The sequence below is a fragment of the Saccopteryx leptura genome, chromosome 1, assembly GCF_036850995.1.
Source record: "Saccopteryx leptura isolate mSacLep1 chromosome 1, mSacLep1_pri_phased_curated, whole genome shotgun sequence".
Taxonomy (NCBI): Eukaryota; Metazoa; Chordata; class Mammalia; order Chiroptera; family Emballonuridae; genus Saccopteryx; species Saccopteryx leptura.
In genome coordinates this window covers 291679718-291707443 of record NC_089503.1, presented here as the reverse complement: position 1 = coordinate 291707443, position 27726 = coordinate 291679718, and the positions used below count along the sequence as shown (strand labels likewise).

At 38.8% G+C, this 27726-nt stretch overlaps 1 protein-coding gene across 5 annotated transcripts in view; it reads left to right on the top strand.

Annotated features, from left to right (window-relative positions):
• The window catches only part of RIC8B (RIC8 guanine nucleotide exchange factor B), a 110823-nt gene that overhangs the window by 74756 nt on the left and 8341 nt on the right, over positions 1 to 27726 (top strand). For 2 of the 5 annotated variants that reach the window (XR_010747799.1, XM_066355991.1), the window contains exons 8-10: positions 8894 to 9038; positions 20060 to 20179; positions 23347 to 23430. Coding sequence is in view for 3 of the 5 variants with exons in the window: in XM_066355991.1 (XP_066212088.1) it covers positions 8894 to 9038; positions 20060 to 20179; positions 23347 to 23386 (305 nt within the window). In the remaining 2 variants the exon portion in view is untranslated. The remainder of the gene's footprint in view (positions 1 to 8893; positions 9039 to 20059; positions 20180 to 23346; positions 23431 to 27726) is intronic. The other 3 variants (XR_010747800.1, XM_066355990.1, XM_066355992.1) reach the window with 2 other exon arrangements.

Here is a 27726-nt window from a genome sequence, read left to right as displayed (position 1 = left end):
CAGTGCCTTACTACCCACTCTGACTTCCACTTGCTCCCAGCCAGGCTTTCCATTACCGTTCCCTACCCCCAGAGCCCATTGAAAATGCTCTGTGAGGTCACAGGTTAACTCACAAATTATGCAGTAGATATTTTTTAGCCTTTATCTTACATCTCTCGTAACAGCTCTGTTTCTATGCTACCACACACACCTAGATTTTCTTTGACCTACCTCTCTCTCTGGCTCTTCTTTTCAGTCTGGTTTTCTCACTCTTGTCTTTGTCCACATTTTATTGCCACTGTTCTTTGGAGTTCTTTTGAGTTCTTTTCTGGCCCCTGTTCTCTCTTTACATTGCTCCCTGAGTGATCTCATCCTCTCCCTTGACTTCTGCTTCAGCCTATTTGCTGGGGAATCCCAAATCTAAGTGTCACTTAATAAACTATTAAAGTAGTCATCTGTCTTTCTGTGTCTGGTCAGATTTTCTTCAATTTGTCTTGCAGTTGGCTAACAGAGGGATTGTTCTAAAAATACAATCTTATCATTACCTCTTATAAGACTTCTAGTGACTCCTTGTTACCTGCATGGTAGAATCCAGATTTTTTCCTCCATTCCTACCTCTACAGTGTGTTCTTAATCATATTGAGTTCTTTATTCTTGCCTAAATTTACGGTACCATTTCTTGGCATATGCTTATGACTTAGCAGATGCTGTTCCTTTTGTGTGGAATACCTTTCCCCACATCTTTGTTACACTGTGAGTTTTGTTTATCCTTGAAGATGAGGTTAAGCATCATCTCTGTGAAGATATCTCTGATCATCAAGGGCAGAGTTCATCATTCTCTCCCTTGTATCAGTTTTACTTATCTCTGTTTTTAATACTTGCCACATTAGCTATGCTGTAACTCTTTATTTGTTGAACTTTCATTCTAGACATTAGTTTCTTTAGGTCAGAGATTGCCTTCTTCATCTTTGGATCCCTAGCAGTTAATAAAGTACCTTACAGATAGTAGGTGCTCCATTAGCATTTAATGAAAGAACAAACATTTGTGCTCTATGAATTCACTGTGGTGAATACAGGGTGGACAAAAGTAGGTTTATAGTTGTGAGTACATGAAAGTTTATTCTTGTATTATTTATTAATTATTATATTATTTTTCATATGAACAACTATAAATCTACTTTTCCCCCACACTGTACATTCACTTGTGGATTTCTGCATGTAAAGGAATAATTTCAGTGCACTGTGGTAAGTACAATAAGAGGAAGTGCCAGGTTACTGTGGAAGCCTGGAAAAGGGAATGATGGGGTGGTATGGAGAAGGTCAAAGAAAGTGTTCAGAGGACAGAGAAATGGGAAACAGCCTTGTCATTCATGTACAGGAAAGAAACCAGTTCAAGGTGTGGGGAATCCACAATGTGTAGGAGTAATTAGATGAGTTTGGAAGAGAAGGTAGAGGCCAGAAAATGAAGAACATGTTGGGTCTTGCTTTAGAACTTGAGATTCAGCCTTCTTTTTTCTTTTTCTTTTTCTTTTTCTTTTTCTTTTTTTTTGTGTGTGTGTGTGTGTGTGTGTGTGTGTGACAGAGAGAGGGGGGAGGATAGATAGGGACAGACAAGAAGGGAGAGAAATGAGAAGCATCAATTCTTCGTTGTAGCACCTTAGTTGTTCATTAATTGCTTTCTCATATGTGCCGTGACCGAGGGTACAGCAGAGCAGATGACCTCTTGCTCAAGCCAGCGACCTTGGGCTCAAGCCAGCAACCATGGGGTCACTCTATGATCCTACGCTCAAGCCAGCGACCCCACACGCAAGCTGGATGAGCCCGTGCTCAAGCCAGTGACCACAGGGTTTCAGACCTGACCTGGGTCCTCTGTGTCCCAGTCTGACGCTCTATCCACTGCGCCACTGCCTGGTCAGGCTTGAGCTTCAGCCTTTAGGGGAGAAATTAGAAGTTTTATGTAGGAAGATGGTAACATTGTATTTTTGCTTTACGAAGATGTATCAGGCAGTTGTGTGGAGGGATGTGAGACTGGAAGTAGGGAGGGTATTTAGAGGAAGCTAGTATAGGATTTTTAAAAGTTGCAGTATTTGGAAGGAAAGGTTTATAAATCTTTCTGTGTATCAGAGAAGGGGGAGTAGTCTCTGGGTAGAATATGGCTATATCATTCTATTTTCTTGGTAAAAGAGCAAAAGCTGTCTCTCATAGAGTGTGATAAAAGCCATGTTTGTGTAAGCAGTAATGAATGCCTGGACCACCAGTGCAGCTCTGCCTTGGCAGCATTCTGCTGTTTGCTTTCCTCTGCTCATCGTGGCCTCTAGCACAGGGGTCCCCAAACTACGGCCCGCGGGCCACATGCGGCCCCCTGAGGCCATTTATCCGGCCCCCGCTGCACTTCCGGAAGGGGCACCTCTTTCATTGGTGGTCAATGAAAGGAGCACATTGACCATCTCATTAGCCAAAAGCAGGCCCATAGTTCCCATTGAAATACTGGTCAGTTTCTTGATTTAAATTTACTTGTTTTTTATTTTAAATATTGTATTTGTTCCCGTTTTGTTTTTTTACTTTAAAATAAGATATGTGCAGTGTGCATAGGGATTTGTTCATAGTTTTTTTTATAGTCCGGCCCTCCAACAGTCTGAGGGACAGTGAACTGGCCCCCTGTGTAAAAAGTTTGGGGACCCCTGCTCTAGCATCTTGATAAAGTAATGCTGACATAGTTCTTGCCACTTTCTGACCTAATGCTATTTGTTTCACTTCTGCAGCAGTTTCACCAACCTGTATCAGTGGTTACTATGACAAAAAACACACGTATATGTTCCTTTTTCTTTTAAGGACTACCAGAATATCTTTTCTTTGCCTTAGCTGCTTACCTTACCATCCAAGTTCAGTCCATTTTCCTTTTTACTACATTCCCAGTATCAAACAGGATGTTATATGGTGTATTTGAAAATAGATGAAAAAGTGATTATAAATAATCTACCAAATATAGCAGATCCTTTAGCACCATGGAGTTGAACGGTTCCAACCACTGGAGCTGTCAAAGATCAGTGCATCAGAACTTCACAAGGGAAGTTCTCACTGTGAGGATTTTATAGTCCATTTGTCTTTCCACCCCAAACCCCATTGTAATTATTTTATGCTATTAACAAAAGTTCATTTGATTTTAAAACAATGGGTTATAACCTCATCTATTTTGAAGGCAAGGTGTGTCTCAAATTGTCTTTGTAATTCAGTGGTAGTCAACCTGGTCCCTACCGCCCACTAGTGGGCGTTCCAGCTTTCATGGTGGGCTGTAGCAGAGTAACCAAAGGATAAATAAAAAGATAGATTTAACTACAGTAAGTTGTTTTATAAAGATTTATTCTGCCAAACTTAGCGAAAATCCAACATAAAGTACTTGGTAAATAATTATTATTATATGCTTTAACTTGCTGTAACTCTGCTTTATAAATTTTATAAAGTAAGTCACTTCCCTACTTTATAAATCACCATTACTGTGGAACCGGTGGGCGGGTAGAAAATTTTACTAACCGAGATACAAAAGTGGGCGGTAGGAATAAAAAGGTTGACTACTTGAAACAGAGAGTTGGCATATAATGTTTGTTCCAGTGAATGAGCAGTAAGCATTATTTTCATAAAAGTGCTAGGGTTGTTTTTTGTTTTCTGTTTTTTCTATTAATTGGCTTCCAGGAGGATATTCTACTGAGAAAGCAGGTCATTTAGTGTTCTGTTTACTTCTTTTTAACCTATTTTGGACTTTGATAAACTGAATTTTTAAAACATTTTCATCTTTAGCCATTATAAGTGGTTATTTACATTTTGTTTCTTTTTATTGTTATTTTTTTAGGTATATTCATTTAAACCATTTATTCATATCTCACTTTAGACTTTCACAATTTCAGTGAATATTTCTATTTTGGACCACTAAACATCCTTATTTATTAAAAACAAAACCTACTGTGTTCTTGGGATATATTCCTAAAAGTGGGCTAGCTGGGTCAAAAGAGAGTTCAATTTTTAATTTTTTGAGGAATCTCCATACTGTTTTCCACAGTGGCTGCACCAGTCTGCATTCCCACCAGCAGTGCAGGAGGGTTCCCTTTTCTCCACATCCTCACCAGCACCTATTGTGTGTTTTTTTTTGTTGATGAGCGCCATTCTGACAGGTGTGAGGTGATATCTCATTGTGGTTTTAATTTGCATTTCTCTAATGATTAGTGATGTTGTGCATTTTTTCATATGCCTATTGGCCATCTGTATGTCCTCTTTGGAGAAGTGTCTATTCATTTTTTTTGCCCCCCTCTTTTTTTTTTACAGAGACAGAGAGAGAGTCAGAGAGACGGATAGGCAGGGACAGACAGACAGGAACAGAGAGATGAGAAGCTTCAATTATTAGTTTTTCGTTGCGCATTGCGACACCTTAGTTGTTCATTGATTGCTTTCTCATATATTCCTTGACTGCGGGCCTTCAGCAGATCAAGTAACCCCTTGCTCGAGCCAGCGACCTTGGGTCCAAGCTGGTGAGCTTTTGCTCAAACCAGAGAGCCCACGCTCAAGCTGGTGACCTCAGGGTCTCAAACCTGGGTCCTCGGCACCCAGTCTGACGCTCTATTCACTGCGCCACCGCCTGGTCAGGCTCTTTTGCCTTTTTTTTTATTGGATTGTTTATCTTCCTGGTATTTAGTTTTACAAGTTCTTTATAAATTTTGGTTATTAACCCCTTATCAGATGTATTGTCGAATATATTCTCCCATTGTGTAGTTTGTCTTTTTATTCTGTTCTTATTGTCTTTAGCTGTGCAAAAGCATTTTAGTTTACACTGTTTCAAAAGGAGAAATGCACCCCCATGTTTATGGCAGCATTGTTCACAACAGCAAAGATCTGGAATCAGCCCAAGTGTCCATCAGCGGATGAGTGGATTAAAAAGCTGTGGTACATTTATACAATGGAATACTATGGGGCCATGAAAAAGAGGGAAATCTTACCTTTTGTGACAACATGGATGGACCTGGAAACTATTATGTTAAGTGAAATAAGCCAGACAGAAAAAGAAAAATATCATATGACCTCATTAATTTGAGGAATCCAATTAATATTGTAAACTGAGGAACGGAATTGAAACAGAGGAGAGATCAAAAGGACCAGAGGGCCTGACCTGTGGTGGCGCAGTGGATAAAGCGTCAACCTGGAAATGCTGAGGTTGCTGGTTTGAAATCCTGGGCTTGCCTGGTCAAGGCACATATGGGAGTTGATACTTCCAGCTCCTCCCCCCTTCTCTCTCTCTCTCTCTCTCTCTCTCTCTCTCCTCTCTCTCTCTCTCTTCTCTCTCTCTCTCTGTCTCTCTCTCTCCCTCTCTGTCTCCTCTCTAAAAATAAATAAATAAAATTAAAAAAATTAAAAAAAAAAAAAGGACCAGAGGGAAGGGGGATGATAGGGTGGGATAAACCTGAAGGGAAGGGGGGAGGGCGCTATGGAGAGGGGGGCAAGGGAGATGTTGAGGGGAATATGGGGGAGGGGGGATGCATTCGGGGCAACACTAGAATCTATGTAAATACAATAAATTAAAATCAATTAAAAAAAGAAAAAGAAAACCTATCAAAAATGCTTATCAGTGCCATGTGGATTCAGATTTATGATCTTTTGGCATCAGTGACTTTGTGTCATTAAGGTCATACCTGACTCCATGAATATTAAGAATACCTATATGCACTGGATATTCACTTTCCCTAATAACTATTAAGAATTCATTAATTTATCTAAACCACTTCATCTTGTGGAGGTACTGATGGCAAGAGAGAATATATCAGATTTATTCAGAGGGCTTTCAAATTACACCACCATGATCTCTCATTAAGTTCTAATATGCTTTTATTGAGCTTCCACTGAGAATTATTACCAAAGAAACCATAGTTATCAATGGGTTTTTTAAATTGATCTTAGAGAGGAAGAGACAGACAGACATCGATTTGTTATTCAACTTATTCATACATTCATTGGTTGAGTCTTGTATGTACCCTGACTGGTGATGGAACCCATAACCTTGGCATATCAGGACAATGCTCTAACCAACTGAGCTGTCTGGCCAGGGCACCAGTAGGTTGTTGTAAGGTAGCAAATAGTTGAAACTTTATTTAATCTACTTTATTATTAATCCATGTTTCCTTTTGCACAAGTTTCATCAGCTTGATATATTCTTTAAAAACAGGCCTTTCTTTTAATTTCAGTGTCAAGGCAGGTACCCTGTAGTTCAGGTGTTTGAAAATTTAATGAACAACTCTGTCCTGGACTATTTATCCTATCTAGGCCTTTCATGATTTCATGCTCTTATCATATATCTCCCCTTTACATACCCACCCATTTCCCCATCCACTGCCCCTTTCAAGTTCACAAAGTCATTTCGGGGGGGGGGGGTACTTTTTTGAAATTAGAAGTGGGGAAGCAGTCAAGACAGACTCCCACATACGCCTGACCATGATCTACCCGGCGTGCCCACCAGGGGGTGATGCTCTGCCCATCTGAGGTGTTGCTCCATTGCAGCCGGAGCCATTCTAGCGCCTGAGGCAGAGGCCATGGAGCCGTCCTCAGTGCCCGGGCAAACTTTGCTCCAATGGAGCCTTGACTGAGGGGGTAGGGGGGAAGAGAGAGATAAAGAGAGAAAAGAGAGGGGGAAGGGTGGAGAAGCAGATGGGCGCTTCTCCTGTGTGCCTTGACCAGGAATCGAACCCAGGACTTCAACACACCAGGCCGACGCTCTACCGCTGAGCCAACCAGCCAGGGCCTCTAAAGTCATTTTAATTGCCCTCCTCTGAATCTTCTCCAGCTTTATTGTCTTTTTTTGAAGCTAGTGATCTGAATTAAAATAGTATTTCAGGTGTATATTTTACTAAGGCTTTACACATATAAGAGTGTTATGTGTTGTTTCCTTAGTTGTCTTTAGGTTGCCACTTTTTGAAAGGTTAAGTAAATTTTGCCCATTTTTATCTTTTGATTGAGTACTTTAATGTTCACCTGGAAATTGTACCTAAAAAAAAAAAAGAGCTCCTATATAAAGCTGCTAGTGATTGCTCAGTATCTTCCGTAAAGGTACTGAGAAATCATATACACAAAGAAAAATTCCTACAGTGCAGGGTTTCCCTGAAAGAGTAGTATGTGTCTCCTTCTCTTAGAACTAATCATCTTACATTGATGACAAGCAAGGCAGTACTTACAGAGGAACTGCACCAAATGCTTCATTGGGGCTTGTTTGGGTTAAGAAAAGTCAAAAATAATCAATGATTATTTTACCTAATATTACTAAGGAAAACTTTGTGCCAGACTCTTATTTTAAGCACTCTGCATGTATTGACCTGTAAGGTAGATATTATTATTTTAATTCTCCAGGTTAGTAAGTTGGGGCAGAGTTGCAAAATAAGGTCAACCAGCTAATAAATTTGAAAATTATTGAAATCCAGCCAATTTTAACCCTTGGGCCTCCTTTTTTATTGGATTCCATGTGCTTTCATATATACATTATTGCTGACTTTTTATTGTTATTTATTTTTTTAGCAAGAGAGAGGGGAAGGGAAAGAGATAAGAAGCATCAACTCATAGTTGTGGCACGTTAGTTGTTCATTGATTGCTTCTCCTATGTACCTTGGTGGTGAGTGGAGGGGGGAAGCTCCAGCCAAGCCAGCGACCTTGGGATCAAGCCAACAACCATGGATGGGATCATGTCTATGATCCCACGCTCAAGTCAGTGACCCCGTGTTCAAGCCAGTGACCTCAGGGTTTCAAACCTGGGACTTCAGTGCCAGCACTGGTCAGGCTGTTACTGATTTCTTTTTAAAAAGCAGTGACTTAGCCTGTCCTATTTGATAATATTCTTAAGCTTTATTTTCTTTCCTATAAAGGATATAAAAAAATTTTTATATGACAAGCTATATTGGTAAAATCTCAGTCTGGCCTTCATTAACTCCATTTTCTAATCATCATTTCTCTAAAACTGGATAAAGAAACAAGATTTGTGAACAAAAACTTTAAAACACCACCTTTACCAATGGCCTGGTCATAGCAATCACAGAGGCCACCCTCCTGCCACAAAGTACAGTGTGTCCGTAAAGTCATGGTGCTCTTTTGACCGGTCACAGGAAAGCAACAAAAGATGATAGAAATGTGAAATCTGCACCAAATAAAAGGAAAACTCTCCCAGTTTCATACCTATTCAGTGCAGTTCGATGTGGGCTCACACACAGACTTTTTAGGGCTCCTTAGGTAGCTATCCCGTATAGCCTCTACAGATTCGTCACTGACTGATGGCCTACCAGAATGGGATTTCTCCACCAAACTGCCGGTTTCCTTCAACTGCTTATCCCCCCGAGTAATGTTATTCCTATGTGGTGGCGCTTCGTTATAAACGCGCCCATATTCACATTGCACTTTGGTCACAGATTTGAATTTAGCAAGCCACAGAACACTGAACTTTCCTCTGTACCGTCCACATCTCGACTGGCATGGCCGTTGGCTGCTCTGCTGTATACACAGTATTACGTCATCATCTGCACATGCGCACATGCTGCCACATCATCCTACAGAAACTGGGAGGGTTTTCCTTTTATTTGGTGCAGATTTTATATTTCTATTGTCTTTTTGTTGCTTTCCTGTGACCAGTCAAAAGTGCACCATGACTTTACGGACACACTGTATATTCAGATCAGCTCTCTTTGAATTTCAGAAACCTGGGGAAAAAAGGCTTTTGGTCCTCAGAGCATATAAGAGAATTTGTAGGTAGTTCAATGTAACCACTACCACATTTTGAAAAACTCTCAACTTTAAGATTTATCCCCATATACCCCTAACCTCCCTATGTTGCTGAGTGGTCAGTATTGATAGTGTTGCACCCAAGGATCCCTGTCTCAAACTGACTTTGTTTTTGCAGTGGATAGCCTGCTGAAATACACTGGCTATGGGAACGCTGCGGGACTGCTGGCGGCCAGGGGTCTCTTGGCTGGAGGAAGAGGAGATAATTGGTACTCAGAGGACGAGGACACAGACACTGAAGAATACAAAAATGCAAAACCAAAGTATAGTATCAGCTTTCTCTTCACCTAACTCTGTCTGTGACTTTGAGTTGTTATTTGCCTTTCACTTCCTTCGTCTCTCATTTCCAAGTGTTGTTTTTTTTTCTTTTGTGGATTTGGAAGCTTTCTGTTTAATAGTGTTTTAGAAGCAGTTTTATAGCTCATGCCTTAGAGAGTGGCTTCAAGTGATTGAGGAATGGTAATAATTGCAAGAAATGTTCTGTTGCATGATTATTTTCAACATGCTTATTATCCTGTTCCCAATGTTGAGAGAGATGGTGCTTCTATATCTACTATCATATCCTTTAAAAGTATTGTTGCTTCCTTTTTGCTTTCCTTTCTATTTGTTGAGATTTTAGAAGGTATAACCAAGATCAAGTATTTAAATTGGTTATTTGAAATATCAGTCTTTCTCAGAAAGCTAAATGTAGGTCCCATACATTCTGATCTCCTCCTTGTATAAATGCCCTATGAGTCAGTAAAGCAGCAGGCACATTACTAGCAAAGGGAAAGAACTTTGGCTCCACAGTAAATTTTAGTCAAACATGGAGGGAATCGCCTTTAAACAGAGGCATTAGTGCACTGAATAGGCAAACCAGAGACTGTCAAATCTTCCTTGAGTTAGACCATACAAATCAAAGACACTAATTCTTCTCTGTCCCCAAACAAACCGCCTCTACTTCCTTCTGTTCCCTCCCCAGCCTTTTCATTGCCCTCTCAACCCCCATCCCAGGTAAATTTCATAGTTTCCAGTTATTAGGAGTAGTTTGAGCAAACTGGTTTCTATTACTGAATGTTAAAAGGGTAATTACCTTTTGGCATCAATGATGTTGACATACTATGTTTTCTACTAACAGTCTTATAGAATGTGATGAGTCATGTAGTAGTTGGTCAAGGATAGAAAATCATTATCTGAAAAGTTAGCAACCCCCCCCCCCTTTTCTAGTTTAAATTGTGCCCTTTTGACATGAAAGAAATGAATTGTCAGAGGTAAAAGAAAAGGTTATTCCCTAATTAAGCAGGAATTATATTGCCTGTGTTCTTGGCAAATTGGGTCTGAGTAGGTAGCATTACTTTTAGCATCCCCAGTGCTGTCAGCTTCAGCAGGATCTTTTAGGGAGAATCCTAGAAAAAAAGTCTGGGGGAAAATGCTAGCAGTGACTCTAAGTAGTAAGTTCTTAAAATGCCACCATTTAGATGTTAAAAATTTGGCATCTCTGTCAAGTATTTGAAGTCAAAATAAAGAGACTTTAATTTTTTTCCTAATTATATATAATTTAATTATAAATTAGTCTTGCTTGCTCTTGGCCTTTCCATTTTATAAACTATATTTTCCAAATCAGTTTAATATTTTATCTCCATTTGAGATGCTAAAATATACCACTTGAGAAGTCTCATATTAATTGAAGGTAGAAATTACATTAGGCATTATTAGGATGTAGACACAGTCAACTTGGATGACTTGAGTACTTGTGGATGGTTGATAATGATGCAACACAGTGTATATTGTTGCTTTTGTTTGATAGATGACTTCTATAATAGTAATGGTCCTATGGCTAGCAAGCACCAGAATGCTACTATCACAAGAAAGAGCTTAGAGAAAATACAAGAACACTGGGTCTCTCCCAATGGTATGGGAAATAAACATGCTAGATTTCAGTAGAGCAACATTTGTTTAAATCACCATGATGTTTGATATGGTTATTGTCTTGGCTTTCTGTCATAGGAATATTTTATACTTGGGTCTTATTGCCCTAATCTTCTTCAACCTTTGGACCTGTCCTACACTGTTCATAGGAATGGTGTGTTACTATGGTCAGAATAGTCACCATTGTGAAATCTTGTGTCTCTTAAACATTGCTCATTACAAGTATGAATGTGTTTCCCATCTGTTCTGTTTTTTTTGTTTTTTTTTCTTAAATCTTCCTACTTAAAGGTGAAACAGGGTGATGGGATGTTAATTTGTTAATTTAAAATGCTTATTTAGATGGTCCTTGTAGGAAGTAGTGGTGAATAAAGTACTTTGCAAGCAAGGCAATCCTTTGTGTTCTAGGGAGTGATCCACAGAGCTCAAATAACTTTTTCCCTAAAAATTGTTATGAAAACTTTCTACCAATCTAATGAAGCTTATAAAATCAGTGTCTGAAAGAATCCTTTACTCTCCTACCCCCGATTGTCCTCCAGTTTTCATAGGATCAGGGTCAGCGTTTCTTATGATGCATTTATTCACAAGAGTTGCTAGTATTGGCAGAAGCAGAGAAATCACCCTTCATCCCGTTGGCCCTAGTCCCAATGTAAAAAGTAAGTGGATTCTGATGAATGCACCAAGGTAACCTGTAATCCTTTAGTGGAATCTAAACCAAGAATTGTATGGAGCTTACATTTGGGCTATGGGAGACAGTTAATAATATCACAACAATCCTTTTTGTGTCAAAATAAGTGTATTTAATGGACTGAAAATGGCTTTCTGTAATTATCACACTTAGGCAGAATATACTCATAGAATCAAGTTAAATGCCACACAGGTTTTTGGTGTATGTCTTGCCATATTTGTAAAAAGTTTTCATATAAACTTTGATATTGTATCAAACAAACGAAATTTGTAAATTCTAATTTTTATGCCTATTTTTATGTCTCTGAGCTTGAAGGCCGCTAAGCTGTTTATATGGTATAACTGACAGGATTTATCCATCATTCTAAATGTCAGTTGAAAGATGTATATTTAATGACATTTGGCTCATTTTAAACCAGTGGCTTACAGGCTGAATATCTAGGAGCCTAGGGGTCCAAAGAGGTGTCTTTAAAGCCAAAGTGGGCAAAACTTTAAAATACCTCCTTACAACCTTAATACATACTTCACACTAGTTCAGCGGTTCTCAACCTGTATTTCCGATGGCTTTAGGCGACTCCTGTGTTTTGGTCGTTCGACCCCCGCCAGGGTCGCGACCCACAGGTTGAGAACCGCTGCACTAGCTCATGATCACATCCAGAAGCTTAAAATCATTATACTAACCAACTTGGATATTGCCTTCTTGACTAGATTTCTCTCAGCAGTAGCTGTAGTGGCAGCTGTTTTGATAGTTTCTTTAGCACAAGACAAAAGCTCTTTTTTTTTCTTTTATTTGTCAAAGTTTGTTATACTTAAGTCAGATCCCATTATAATTGTCTCAGTATGTCATGGCTATACAAATAAAAAGATCTTTGTTTTTAATATTTGTTGAACTAAATGAGCCAGAAACCAGGACTTGAAGATTTTTCCTTTGCCTCATTTGAGCTATAATGGTATATTTACATATGATGGATTAAACTAGCATTTCTAGGAATTAGAACTTATCTACAGTAAGCTGGCATGAAACAGAATCTAAATTCAGCTCTCTAAAAAGTAAGAATTGAAAATAAAATCATTGCCACTTCTGCCATGTACACTGTTTCCATAAGTTTATCAGTCTTTAAGGTATTTACAACTATACTCGTTTTATACTTTCAAAATTGAGTTCTCTATTTCCTTTGGTATTATAATTTGGGTAAATGGCCGACAAGAGGCCAAGTGTGTTAGATGAACTACGTTTCTCAGGATTTCTTTTCCTGTAGATTTACAACCATATTTTTTATATCTTTTATAATCAAGAATCAATCTTAATCCAAAAGCCCAACATAGGAAACACTTAAAAACCACTGTAATTTAAAGAGACATTTGGAATCTTTTACTTGCCTAGAGATACAATATGGTATTTATATATGTATATGTATTCAGTACATATATTTTTAGGGTTGATACATGATAGACACTTAGTAAATATTTGATAAACAAATGAAAGATTGATACCACATACCCTAGTTCTTGCTGCACTATTAATAGCATGAGAAAACTTGGGTTAAGATGTTTTATGTCCTGGCACGTTGGCTCAGCGGTAGAGCATTGGCCTAGTGTGTGGAAGTCCTGGGTTCGATTCTGGGCTAGGGCACACAGGAGAAATGCCCATCTGCTTCTCCACCCGTTCCTCTCTCTTTCCTCTATATCTCTCTCTTCCCCTCCTGCAGCCAGGGCTCCATTGGAGCAAAGTTTGCCTGGGCGCTGAGGACAGCTCCATGGCCTCCTTCTCAGGCGCTAGAATGGCTCCGGCCACAACAGAGCAATGCCCCAGATGGACAGAGCATCATCCCCTGGTGGGCTTGCTGGGTAGATCCCGGTTGTGCGCATGAGGGAGTCTGTCTGACTGCCTCCTGCTTCTAACTTCAGAAAAATACAAAAAAAAAAAGATGTTTTGTAACTTCCCATCTTGTTTAATGTGGAATTACTGTTATATTTTTATGATAATTCTCAAACTGCTTGAGACATTTTCAGCCTCAGTTACCATTAACGGATGTCTCTTCAAAGTATATCTCAATTCATCTATAGGAAACTGCACAAAATACCTAGTTGTTGCATGTGTGGCTTCTTTAGTTAATGAAGATTGTAAAGGCAGCTCCTTAGTGATGATTTAATGCAGTGTTTTTTCAACCGCCAGTTCATGGACCAGTCCACCAGAAATTTTGGGCCATTCTACAAAAGAGTTAGTCACCCTGATGTTGTATGAAGATTATAGACCCAGTGATCTTAGTCAGATTTGTTTACGCTCAGGGTGATTTCTGCCTTAGCAGTTCCCAAAATAATCCTCCTATTTTCATTTCACTGGTCCCCAAGTGTAAAAATGTTGAAAACCGCCTGACCTGTGGTGGCGCAGTGGATAAAGAGTCGACCTGGAAATGCTGAGGTCGCCGGTTCGAAACCCTGGGCTTGCCTGGTCAAGGCACATGTGGGAGTTGATGCTTCCAGCTCCTCCCCCCCTTCTCTCTCTCTGTCTCTCCCTCTCCTCTCTAAAATGAATAAATAAATTAAAAAAAAAAAAAGGTTGAAAACCACTGGAATAAACTCAGTGTAACATCCATGCTTGCTTATTTCTTAGCAAGTGGCTCACTTACACTAATAATACTGTATTTCCCCATGTATAAGACTCATCCTTCTTGAAAAATTTGGGGTCTAAAAACTGAGTGCATTTTATACAGTGGTTGTAGATTTTTTTACTTGCATTTCCTGCTTTTTTGCGCAGATGAGGAGTTGTATGAATTTTATGGTAAATAAAACTTGAGTTCAGTAACTTTATGTATTTTTTTTTTTCAAATTTCAGGCCCCAAAATTAAGGTACATCCATGGGAGCATCTTATACATGGGGAAATATGGTAGCTGGTTTTTATTGTCTGCTATGTGCCAGGTACTATTCTAAGAATTTTTCTGATACTATCTCATGTAATCTTCATAGCAATGCTTTGGGATAATATTATCCCCATTTTACAGAAGAGGAAACTAAAGCTCAGTGCTTTCAGGTTCTTGTGTAGGATACATAGTTCATAAGTGGTTGGTGGCCTGACTTGAAAGTTTGTGTTTTTGTTGTTGCTGTTTTTTGAGGTAGGCAAAGCAAGTTTTATTATGCTCTTCATTTTGCCTTATTTTAGAGGGAGAGAAGTATACATAGTACAAAATTTACCATTTTAAGAACCTCATATAGGTGAAATAGACAATATCCTTTTGTGACTGGCTAATTTCACTTAGAATAATGTCTTTAAGATTTATCTGTATTGTAGCATGTGTCAAAATTTTCTTCCTTCTTAAGGATGAATGACACTCCATGGTATAGACCATATTTTGTTTATCCATTCTTCTGCCAGTAGACAGTTGGGTTGTTTCTATCTTTGGGCTGTTGTAATGTTGCTATATGAACATGGGTGGACAAATCTATTCATATCCCTGCTTTCATTTCTTTTGGGTATATACCCAGGAGCAGAATTGCTTGATCAAATGTAGTTCTTTGTTTAATGTTTTGAGGAACCGCCATACCATTGATATACCTTACTCTCTCACCTACTTCGTCTTTTTTTTTTTTTACAGGGACAGAGAGTCTGAGAGAGGGATAGATAGGGACAGACAGGAACGGAGAGAGATGAGAAGCATCAAGCTTCAGTTTTTCGTTGCGATACCTTAGTTGTTCATTGATTGCTTTCTCATATGTTCAAGCCAGATGAGCTCGCGGGGTCTCAAACCTGGGTCCTCCGCATCCCATTCCCGATGCTCTATCCACTGTGCCACCGCCTGGTCAGGCTACTTCAAGTCTTTACTTAGCTATCATCATCTTAGTGAAGCCTGTTCTATTTTCTTACTAAAAATTGCAATGCCCTACCATCACCCCTCCACCTCACACTTCCTTACATTGTTCTTTTTTCCATAACACTTCTAGCATACCATACAATTATTCATTCTGTTTTCCCCACTGGAAGATAAGCTCAGAAAAAGATTTTTTTTAATCTATTTTGATTTTTTTTTTTTCATTGAGCTGTCCCCAGAAGAGTGTGTGGCACATTGTAGTCAGTAGATTTTTGTTGAGTAAATTAATTGTTTGATTTGTTGAGTAAATTTTTTTTACTTAGTCTGCCTGTGTCAGCATTGGGATACCAAATGATTGGGTTCCTGCTCTCATCAAGCTCCACTTGTAGTCGGGGAATGGAGTTAGAGGATGGAATTCAAGAGAATCAGGGTATGGTAAAGTTCCACCCTGCTCTTGTGTTCTTTTGGGGGGAACAAATATTCTGGGGAGTTTTTCCTGGAAAGACATTTCTAGCTTCATTTGCAGATAATGTCTCCTTTCCCACTCCACCTGACCCCTTCTTTTCTAGTCTGGATTATCAAATGTGTTTTCCCAACAACCTGATTCCTTTCCTAGAGGTTGCAAATTGCCAGCCCCTGGGTTTGATTTAGCCCACAAGTAGGTTCTGCTTGATTTCCCTTATGTTGGATTGGTTATTTGGGTTTCCCCATTTTTATTTATTTTGCATAGTACTGCTTAAAATTATTATTTTCCAGCAGTTAGAATTCAGATATTTTATGTGAAAATTTGGATTCTCAGCTCCTTTTGAAAAGTGGAAGTTCAAATTCTCACATAGCAACCGACTTATAGAGCTGAGTGGCTATGATCCCCTTCCTACCAGGCATAAGCTCCCTTGTTTTGACAACATATTCTGTTTATTCCTCTTACCTGCCTAGTTCTGTAGGGATGGGGCATTGTAGTCACTTATTCAGCCAGAATACTTTGGGTAAAATTTAATCCACACTGGTATTGTTTGTTTTGTATTTTTCCAAAGTTAGAAGCGGGGAGGCAGACAGACTCCGGCATATGCTCAGCTGGGATCCACCTGGCATGCCCACCAGGGGGCAATGCTCTGCCCATCTGGGGCGTTGCTCTGTTGTGGCTGGAGCCATTCTAGCGCCTGAGGGGGAGGCCATGGAGCCATCCTCAGCCCCCCGGGCCAACTTTGCTCCAGTGGAGCCTTGGCTGAGGGAGGGGAAGAGACAGAGAGGAAGGAGAGGGGAAAGGTGGAGAAGCAGTTGGGCACCTCCACTGCGCACCCTGGCCGGGAATCAATCCTGGGACTTCCACACACCAGGCCAACGCTCCACCACTGAGCCAACCAGCCAGGGCCAATCCACACTGTTTTTAGATTGATGTTAACTATCATAGAGCTCAGGTACTTTCGGTAGCTCTTTTTTGTTAAGTGACCTAGTGCTATTGATAGCCAAGGATAACAACAATTTGAAGAAAGAGCAAATATATTTCAGGTTTTTTTGTGGGTTTTTTTTGTATTTTTCTGAAGCTGGAAACGGGGAGAGACAGTCAGACAGACTCCCGCATGCGCCCGACCGGGATCCACCCGGCACGCCCACCAGGGGCGACGCTCTGCCCACCAGGAGGCGATGCTCTGCCCCTCCGGGGCGTCACTCTGCCGCGACCAGAGCCACTCTAGCGCCTGGGGCAGAGGCCAAGGAGCCATCCCCAGCGCCCGGGCCATCTTTGCTCCACTGGAGCCTTGGCTGCGGGAGGGGAAGAGAGAGACAGAGAGGAAGGGGGGGGGGGTGGAGAAGCAAATGGGCGCCTCTCCTATGTGCCCTGGCCGGGAATCGAATCCGGGTCCCCCGCACGCCAGGCCGACGCTCTACCGCTGAGCCAACCGGCCAGGGCCAATATATTTCAGTTTTTATGCAAATGTTCATTTGCTCATACCTTTTCAGTATGTCTTAATCCTTTTGTCTCTAGGCCCATCGCTGATGTCATTTATAAATGGCCCCATGTAATACAGAATTCTTAGTGAAATGCCACAGATAAGAGTTTAGATACTTCTTGTCACCTAACTGGAAGACAAATAGAATCATAGGAGTGGGGTGCTGGAAGAGGAAGGAAGAGATCAGAAATGAGATGGGGGAAATCATGATAACTATATAATTCCCAAGAAAATATCCCCATAATTAGTATACTTAAAGCATCTTAAGACTCAATGTCTTGGAACAAAATAAAATTAACCCCCAGGGGGTAATGTTTTTAAAGGAAAAAATAAAACCTGAATCACTGGAGTGATTTTGAGGGGTTGCAATGTTTTACTCCATGGATAAAGGATACGTTCTTACTCCATAAAAATTAATTTCTGGCTACTGCTTTTAAGTTCAGTGAGCAAAAAATTTGTGACTTAGTGCCTAATTTCAGAACAAGCCATTAAATCATTTTAGTAGTAGAGGACTTAAGGTCAGCTTATGGAAAATGAATGTCAATGCCATTAAACCCCTAAAAGAACCAAGAAAAGAATCAAATGTGCCCTGATCCAGGCATGCTGGACATCTGACCTTTGTGTGCCTTGGTATCCACAGTACCACAGAGTTTACCAGTGTGTCCTCCTAATACAGTTTTCTAGAACAGTCTGTGGATCTGACTTTTTAGATCACCTCTCTTTGGACCTTTAGGAGAGAAGCCTTCATTCAAGGGACAAAATGAGCATGCATAGTTAATAATACATCTACTACCTTCCCTTATACTTTCTTCTAAGACTTGATTTCCTTTGTCTGCTTGGGAAGTGGTATATGCTTATAAATAAGCACGTTTACTTATTATTTATAAGACTAGTTGTTTTTCTAATTTAGCAGGTGGCAGTAGAGAAACCAGTAAAAACATGTCCTGTTGTTACATGCCTAAGCAAATAATAGATGGTTGGTGGAATTACATTTTGAGTTTTCTGAAGCCTTGTCTGGGTCCACTTTGTTCTTGACTTTTGGGAAATATGATGACCCCATCGGTGTTTTTGTTACTAGAGGCCTTTTTCTCTTTTTTCATGAACACCTGAAAACAGGGAGAGGAAATAGCACACATTGAGTGTCTGAAGTGGGCACTCTGGCCCAGTGGTTCTTAACTGATATTGACTTGAGAGAGAGGAAGGGAGAGAGTGAGAGAGAGACAGGAACATCAATCTATTCCTGTATGTTCCCTGACTGGGGATCAAACCGGTAACTTCCGTGCTGTGGGACGATGCTCCATCCAGGGCTGGAAAACTTAAAAAAAAAAAAAAATACAGATTTAGTTGTTCTCAGGTGAGGCCCATGCCTTTTATTTAAAGTTTCCCAAGTGATTCTAAGGCCAAAGCTAAGCATCATGGACAAGCCTATGGGTTTCAGACTTTCCCGAGTGCCAGAGTTCCTGAAAGTGCCTTAGGGCTCCCTTACGAGTGCAGACAAATACAGGGGGCTCTTGGCCATCTCTGTTTCTTCTACCAGGGCAGTTCTAACTTTTGTCTATTTTATATATTTGAAGGAAAAAAAGTTTTTTAACATGGCTCTAGACATAGGTCTTATGCAAGAATGGCAAAACAGATGTTTTAGATCGGTTTTTGATGATGGTGAGCACTGAGTCCTTTCACAAGAATCTCTTTATGTCCTGTAGCCTCTTGAGGAATGTAGCAAAAGAAAAGGAAGTCTTTTAGTAATAGATAATAGTGCTTAGTGGTCTAGCCCTTACTCCATATAGGGAAAACCCTGGTCAATACAGTTAATTTGCTCAAGTAAAAGTCTAAAGATCACCAACAGAGGACCTAATTGATCACAATGTCTTTGTTTTGGCCCATATGAGTTTTGTTCTGTTTAGACTAGCATTTTAGTCTCCAGTTTACTCCAGTCCCAACACACCACATTGTTAATACTGGACCAGTTCATTCATTTGCTTATCCTGAAGGCCTGACCCCTGAAAGCATTTGAGTTTGTAGACCCTACAAAGCATTTATTAGCAATTTACTGTTTGCAGGGATATTTCATTTCATTATTAAAAACAAACCATCTCTACTTGGCTAGGACAAAATTCTGTAATTGGTTGTCCATTTCTCCAGAAATGGTTTGATTTATAGATATTTAGCAGCCATTGGAAGAATTACCTTTTATTTCACTTTCTTAAAGAAATAGTGTGGCTTTTATCTATGAGGCTAGCTTATTTGGTATTAGAACTTCATACAAAGTTTATGGAATATATTCATTTTAAGTACTTTATTAAACTTATTTCCAGAAAGCCAGATTATATACCTTTCTCCTGGTAGGTTAGATTTCATTTCTTTTTATCTAGGTCAAATCAAATCTAATTAAAATTGTTCTTCTGCTTTATCTTTTATTTAAACACTCATTGCCTTCTGTGGTCTCACTAATGGACTAATTCCCTGAGATTATAAACTGGCATGTTTTCATTTTCAGATTCCAGCCTCTCGGGCATCATTTCCCCAATTTTTTTTGATACATTTATTTTATGCTGTATTACAAAATGAATTTTTTCCTCTCTGAAATAATTTATCCTCTTATAGTTAATGAATAAGCTGTGCATCCAAGGATATTTACCCTAACGGCACCAAATTTCATATTTTTAAAAAGCAGCTGTGTCTTACTTATTTTTTTAAGTTGGCAAGTTAGTTTTACTTTTTCAAAAACAATAGTAATACCCATTTCCCAAAGCAAATTACTAGGAAAGTAAATTTTTAAAAAAAATTCTGATAGCAGTTCTATATCATAAATTGCTATTAATGCCAATTTTTTGGCAATTAAACTCTTTCTTATTATAACTTACAACTTGGACCAGAAAAGTATAGAAAGAGAAATATTTTAAAACATACAGCATAACTTTTTTTTCTTTTTGTAGCATTAATCTTATCACTGGTCATTTAGAGGAACCAATGCCAAACCTTATAGATGAAATGACAGAAGAACAAAAAGAATATGAAGCCATGAAACTTGTCAACATGCTTGATAAACTTTCCAGGTATTGTATTCCCGTCCATTTTCTGCTTGGTTTCTAAACATGTTCTATTTCTTTGTCTCTCTCACTGAGAGTTCCGGAGAACAGCACCTCTGGAAACCCGTGCTGATTGGAGCAGGGCAGCCCAGGCAGCAGCAGTTAGGTCCTGGCTGCCATGGTTTCCTACATTGCTGCTTCTGGATGTGCATTCTTAAACACTGGAGCTGTCAGAGCTGGGACAGGACTCCTAGATCACTGTCACATTTAACCAACTAACCTCCCTGTCTTCAGAAAGATGCTGTGAGTTAGGTTCAGTGATTTTGCTGCTGCTTGTATTTTTTGTTTTAGTCTGTTTTGGTTTTTATTTCAAATCATGATGCTTTTTATTTCTGATGTGCAAGTTTGTAGTTCTGTCTTTTTGGGTTGCTGCCAAAACCAAGAATTCTAAATCATCAGGCACCCAACAGGAAAAAGTGGAAAGGAATAGCTCAAATGAAGGCTTTTCTGAAAGCAGGCACTTGTATTAATTAGGGGTTCTAAAAACAATCTCCCTTTTCCCTTCTTGCTTCATACCTCCTTCCTCTCCAAAAATAGTTTTGAAAATAATTAAATCAGCATACACTAATCAGCAACTAGTCATCTTGGAGGAATTATTAGAAAATATTAATTCCTTTCACACTTGTCTGAATTGCTCTGTTTTTCAGTCATTCATTTAGTCACTGTCTCCTTTAAGCCATCTTGAGTGAGTGCTTCTGTGTGCTGGTGGCAGCTGTCACTTAAAGGTGAATTTCTTCTGTTATCTCCTTTTTCACAATGATGTAGTATCCCAGTCAAGAGAAGTAGCAACTGGGATAGAAAAGCCAACTGTGAAAGGAAAAGGTGTAACAAAGAAACAAGCAGAGACTAGGAGCTCAGCAGCAGGCTTGGAGTAGAAATGTTTGAAAACATGGGGAGTGTGACAAGTATGGATGGGTATTAGACGCTGCGTAGTCTGGGCTCTCAGATGATTCTGGTGATCTGGAGAAATTATTTAGAAGTAGTTTCATCATCTACAATTCTAGTATGACTAGAATTTAGTGACTTCCAGCTAGTCTTTTTAAACTTCATCCTTTCCCAAGCTTAGAATTTATACCGAACAATGCTTACAATCTTCAAAAGACACTGTCATCTATTCGCAGATGACATTCGCCATACTTTTGATAGAAAAGATACATTCCTTCCCTGAAGGAGTTTACAAAGATAAGATACAGATATTGCAGCCCTAGAGAAGGCAGGATAATAAGTTTGGAATGAATATATAAAAGTAGAGTTTGTGTTTGGCTGCTTCCAAAAGGACCTGATGAAACACAGTGGTATAACAGGACGAGAACCAACAAGATCCCTCTGGTAGGAGTGTTAACAGAACCTGAGTGGAGCATATTAATGTATTATGACAATAAACAAATTAATTACATAAATATTTTTATAAATTTTAATAATATGAATTCTTAAAAGATACCACAGATGCTAGTTGACTGGTCCATATATCCAGGATGAGTAAACTATAGGCTAGGAAAGTGGGAGATGGGGGGTAGACCTACCTAAGACAATGCAATATAATAGAGGTACTGTACTTGACATACTGAAAGAGACTGAGGCATCCCTCCAACAGAGACAGAATACAGTGTCAGGGCCTTCTCCTTGTAAACTCGGGAATCCACATATCTGGAAGCTGCCAACAAATAAATATACAAACATCAAATCTGAAATCCAAACTTCACCACTTGACTATGCCTCAAAAAAGATACATACCTCACCTAGAAACACCCAGCAGATAGATACTTAACTCAATCTGAAGGTAACATGTATTTTTGCACATATAATAAAGCAGAGCAAGTATGTGTTGGCTTTGATGGTACTGATTTTGCTATTAAAGTTGAAGCTAAAGGCAGCTTTGAGAATAGCTCTAAATCACAAACTTTTTGCATGATGTGTGGTGGGTTTTTTCCATTGTTTGCCTTTACGTGCTTTCTAACATTTGCTCTCACTAATAACAATCAATGACAAAACTGTATGGAGATCAGCAGTGGGCATTCCAAATAAGGAATGCAAAGAATGAAGCCATTCTTTTATGCATCTCACATGTTTGTCTTAAGTTTCTTCTCTCTTTTCACTGTTTCTGGTTTGGGGTGTTTTGAGGAAAGCAAGAAGCCATAAAGCCAAAGTAGACTGACTGTACTGTAGTATAATTCAGGTACTCTGTGCAAGGAAGATGAGGGAAACTGGTGAACATGGCACTCTCTACCTTTGGAAAACTCACATGCTAGTGAAGGAAATGACTGTAATCTATTTTATAATACAAGGTAAAAGAAAATATGACAAAATAAGGTCTGTGTTGAACTGTTTTAAGCACCCATGAAAAGGAACAGTTCATTCTGTCTGGATGAATCAGGGACTGTTTCACAGAGAAGGTAGCATTTGTACTGATCCTTGAAGTATAAAAGATATTTAATAGACAGATGGAGAAATGACCATTCACTTCAGGTGTAGGGAAAGTTACTCTTGTTAATAAGATAAATCTTTGGTATTCACATACTACATCTTTCTTCCAAAGAGCTCAAGTTGTTTTATCATTATTTGATATAATACATATATACTGCTCACAAAAATTAGGGGATATTTTGTTGCTTCGTATTCATTTTTAAATATCCCCTAATTTTTGTGAGCAGTATAATAACCAGATTTATCACTGGGGGAAGCAAGGCCCAAAGCATTGCCTCAAACATTTTCAAACTAATAATCTGGTGATAATCCATTTCTTTAACAGTTTACAAAACACTTTATATACATTCTCTTTCTAGCTTCATAATAAAGTCAGACTAGGAACTTGATTTTCCAGACCTCCAGACTTTCTCTGTCCATTGTGCTCCTGTGTCTGTCAGAGTCGGTGTTTGCCAGAACACTTCCTAATCATCCTCTTCAGCATTGTGCTGCTGGTTGGTTCCCTCAGCTGTCACTCTGAGGATGTTGTGCATCCCACCAAGTCTTTATTGCACTGAAAGTGTACTATAGCTTTGTATGATTAACTTCCTTCTCAAAAACAAAATCATTTTCTCCTGGGCCTGACTTGAAAGGCATGTGAGTAAAGGATAGGGTTGGAGGTGATGTGGCCAATGAATGGACACTAGACACTTCCTTTTTTCCATCCATAGGAAAGCAGATGTGAAGGACCTGCACCAGGATGGTGGTTAGCAACAGTGGCCCGTGCCAAAGCACTTACGAAAGTGATGACTAAGGTTGGTCATGCCAAATGCTATTACTGAGCCTGGTGTAGGGCATAGGTGTTATTCACTACCAAAACTGGAAAACAACCAATGCAGAAACTAAAAATGACATTGCCAGTTTGCCTCCACCCTGGACATAGCCACTGCCTCAAGGAGCTCACCATCTCAACAGCTTTATCTCACTTCGATTTCCAAGGACACAGGAACGATTAGTGCGCAAACATTTTCTTCCCATTAAATACCAACTGATTTAGTAGTATTCCAAGTGGTTGGTTGGTTTTTGTTTGTTTTTAAATACAAGGATTGTATCTGTGACAGATGGAGATGAGGGGAGTGGTAGTGGACCAGGAGATTTAAGAGTTTGAGGAGCCCTATTAATCCCATCATGTCTAGCTAGTACAGTGCCTTGTAACCTCTGGCTTCCCCAGTGTGTGAGAAAATAGCACAGCTGATCCCTGAATCTGAAGGTCAGCTTTCTGCTCTATAAAATAGCCCATACAATTTAAGACTTTAAAAGTATACTTTTGGCAGTTTTGTTTCTTGACCAAATGTCGTAAAATTCAGGGCAAGAAAAGACTTGCTGATTTAAATATCAGGGTACATAATCCCTTTAATATAGAAAGCTAACTGTAATATTTATCAAACAAGCATTAACGCCTGAGGCTTGAGATCATAGAAAGCTTCTTTTGACATTTTTAATGCGAGAGCAGAGGTAGAAAAGGGGATGAAATTTGCCTGCCTCTCCACCACCTTTCTTTCTCTGAATAGGGGGAAAAGCCCCTGCAATTTAAGCAGGAGATTAGGAAGGGGGTTGCGTGTGGTTAAGCAAGTAAGTCCAGTGTGGCTAATACAATTGCTTTCACCTTAGCTACAGCACACAACTCATATATAATAATGCAGTCTCCTCCAGAAAAGGGGAGAGAGGATAGAGTGTCTTAAGCTTAAACTAACCAAGGGAAATAATATTTCAAGTTTTTGATTTTTCTAATCCCCGTTAGTTCCTTAGTTGGAACTGGGACTGATTATTAACCTTATACCCCATCCTTACTTACCCCATCACTGTTGAACAAGATATATTGTCTTTTTGCTGATACAGTCTTTTTAAAATCCTCTAAAATTTAATTCTATATAAATAAATAATAATTGTTTTCCCATTTCTTCTCTTATCTACTCCTTATTCAATAATTGTATTTTATTTCTTTATTGCCAATGTGTAGTATTTGGGTAATGGCTTTCTTAATATATGCAGGTACCAAATATGGAATAGTATTTTTTTAATGCAGAGTTTATTTTTAAACTTACTAAAGCTGGGGCAGATGATTTATGACTTAAAAGTAATACATAATTTTTTCATTACAAATAATTTACTCTGCTTAAAAAAATAACGGTGATTACACCCACCTTTTTGATGAGTTAGTCAAGGAAATGCTTTTCCAGTATATTTCAGAAATGTGGTCCAACTTTTAAAGGATTGTGAGATCTATTGTAGGAATGAAAGTGTAAAGATCTTAATCGTTTATTATCATAAAACCCTTTAAATCTACACTGTCCAATATGGTCATCACCAACCATACAATGACTGTTGAGCACTTGAAATGGGGTTGGTCTGAATTGAGATGTCCTATAAGTGTTAAATATTCAGACTTTCAAAGACTCAGTACAAAAAGAGAATGTAAAATATCTCAGTTGTTTAATATAGATTTTTACACTGAAATAATTTTTCTGATATACTGGGTTAAACAAAATTTATTAAAAGTAACTTACCTATCTGTTCCTACTTTTTCAGTTTAGCTACTAGAACATTTGAGATTATATATATGGCTTACAATTTGTAGCTTATGTTATATTTTTATTAGACAGTGCTGTTTTCACATCATTAACATACACTATAAGTTTGCTTGGAAGTTCAATTAAGGAAATTTGGATCTAATTTAATTAATATACTTTAAAGTGGCAGGGGAGGATTAATTTGAGAAACTTGATGTTTATTATCAGTTATAGATGGCCTTCCCTTTGGCTAGAAAACTCTTAAGGAAGATATCATAATACCTCTGTATTGCCTATTGGTAGTCATTTTCCTTTATAGCAGGAGTGACTACTTTGAGCTCTTGTTTTAAGCACTAGATGAAATGGCTCTTATTTGAGAAACTTCAAGTAAGAATAACCTCCACTGGCTGCCTGCTCTCTTAGTTACTTGCTCTCTTAAGTCTTTCTACTTGGGAAGAGCATATAAGAACTTCTGTTTCTACTGCTTTATTCAACGGGTCAGTTGGCATGCTGACCTCTTATTAATACTTATTTTGCTAATTTGGACAATAGGATAGAAAAGTTCTATAAAGAAATTACCAAGAGCCTGACCAGATGTTGGCACGGTAGATAGAGCGTCGGACTGGGATGCGGAAGACCCAGGTTTGAGACCCCGAGGTCGCCAGCTTGAGCACAGGCTCATCTGGTTTGAGCAAGGCTCACCAGCTTGAGCCCAAAGTCGCCGGCTTGAGCAAGGGGTTACTCAGTCTGCTTGAAGGCCCAAGGTCAAGGCACATATGAGAAAGCAATCAATGAACAACTAAGGTGGCACAACAAAGAATTGATGCTTCTCATCTCTCTCCCTTTCTGTCTGTCCCTATCTGTCCCTCTCTGTCTCTGTCACACACACAAAAAAAAGAAATTACCAAGAAATAATAAAGAACACCTTTACTTGAGGAAAACCCTGAATTTTATTCTTTTAGCACTGCCCCTATCTTCTTTCTCTGTAGTTTATGCTGTTTAATGAGAGGTGGGTAGCAAATTTTTAGAAGTTTGGCATGTGATCTTATAACAGAATTGAGACAAATAGAAAACTAGTATTTATATCATGCTTTAAAATTTTAAAAAAGTGTTTCCATATGTATTATTTCCATTGATCATTAAAACAGCCCTGTGAATTAGGTAGTGAAATGGGACCAGTGATTACATGACTGACCCAACATCAGGCATCTGATTAATGACATAGCCAAGACTCAGTTCTTAGTTTTCAGACTCCAGATCATATGTGATTTTGAAAATTACCAACACCTCTCAAAAATCTGTCATTGTGATTATTTTTAATAACACATTCTAAATTTTAAACAAGTACAAAGCATAAAAACAGATAGTAAGCATAATTATCGGAGAAGAGCATTAAGATTTTGAGGACATGTATCCATGCTCTTCCGTCCCATAGTTGATTTTAAATATCAGGTCAGAAGCTAAGTAAATAATCGATACTTTAAAAAAAATCAGCTTTATCTAGTGGAAAACAGTAAAATTGCTGTGATTCTATGTTAATATAAAGTTTCTCTTTTTGAATATAAGGTCTCAATTTTGAAAAGAGAATGATTATAGGTTATTCTATACAAATTTTTATATTGAGTATAATCACATTAAGAAAACTTAACTTTAGCCTGACCTGTGGTGGCGCAATGGATAAAGCGTCGACCTGGAACTCTGAGGTCGCTGGTTCAAAACCCTGGGCTTGCCTGGTCAAGGCACATATGGGAGTTGATGCTTCCAGCTCCTCCCTCCCCCTTCTCTCTCTCTCACTCTCTCTACTCTCTAAAAAATTAATAAAAGAAAAATTAAAAAAAAAAAAGAAAGAAAACTTAACTTTAAAAAGGTTTCTCTTTGGGCCTGTTTAAGTAACTCACAGTTGCCTTCACAGAGTGGAAGGATATGGTGTGGACAAAATGCCTATCCATTTGTCTTGGGAATATTTTTTATGCTATATGTTTAACCTTCCCAATTGTACTCTATCCCAAAAGCATGATGGTGAGGGCTAGAGAGGGTCCTCAGCATCCTTTTTGAAAAATGCAGCCTGAATACCTAGAATTTGCTATGGAAAGCTACCATATACCTCCTACCTAATGGGTTAGTGGTTTAGTGAAAAATCAGTATAACCAGTCAGCAGTAGAAAGCCATTAGACGAAAGATAAAATGCAAGATGAAGGATCAGGGTCCAAAGGACACTTTCACAGTATGTAACAACATGTTAATCAGGCCAAAGGGTATAATGTGGTTTCTGTGAGAAAAAAAAGGGAGGGCTTAAAAACACTTCCAAGAATATCACAAATTATTGGCAAATCCATGGTACTTCGGTGACTATTGATGCTGAAATCTTTAAATAAGATGCACTCTCAGACTTGGAATTATAGCAGATTACAGAGTTTCTTTCTCCAGGCTATCACAGGCTCCATTCTTGCAGGCATTTTTTGGAAAAGCTCTGTGTTAATTAAAAGACTTTATTTATATACCAGTTTCTCATCTTATCTTTCAAATGTGAAAAGGAATTAA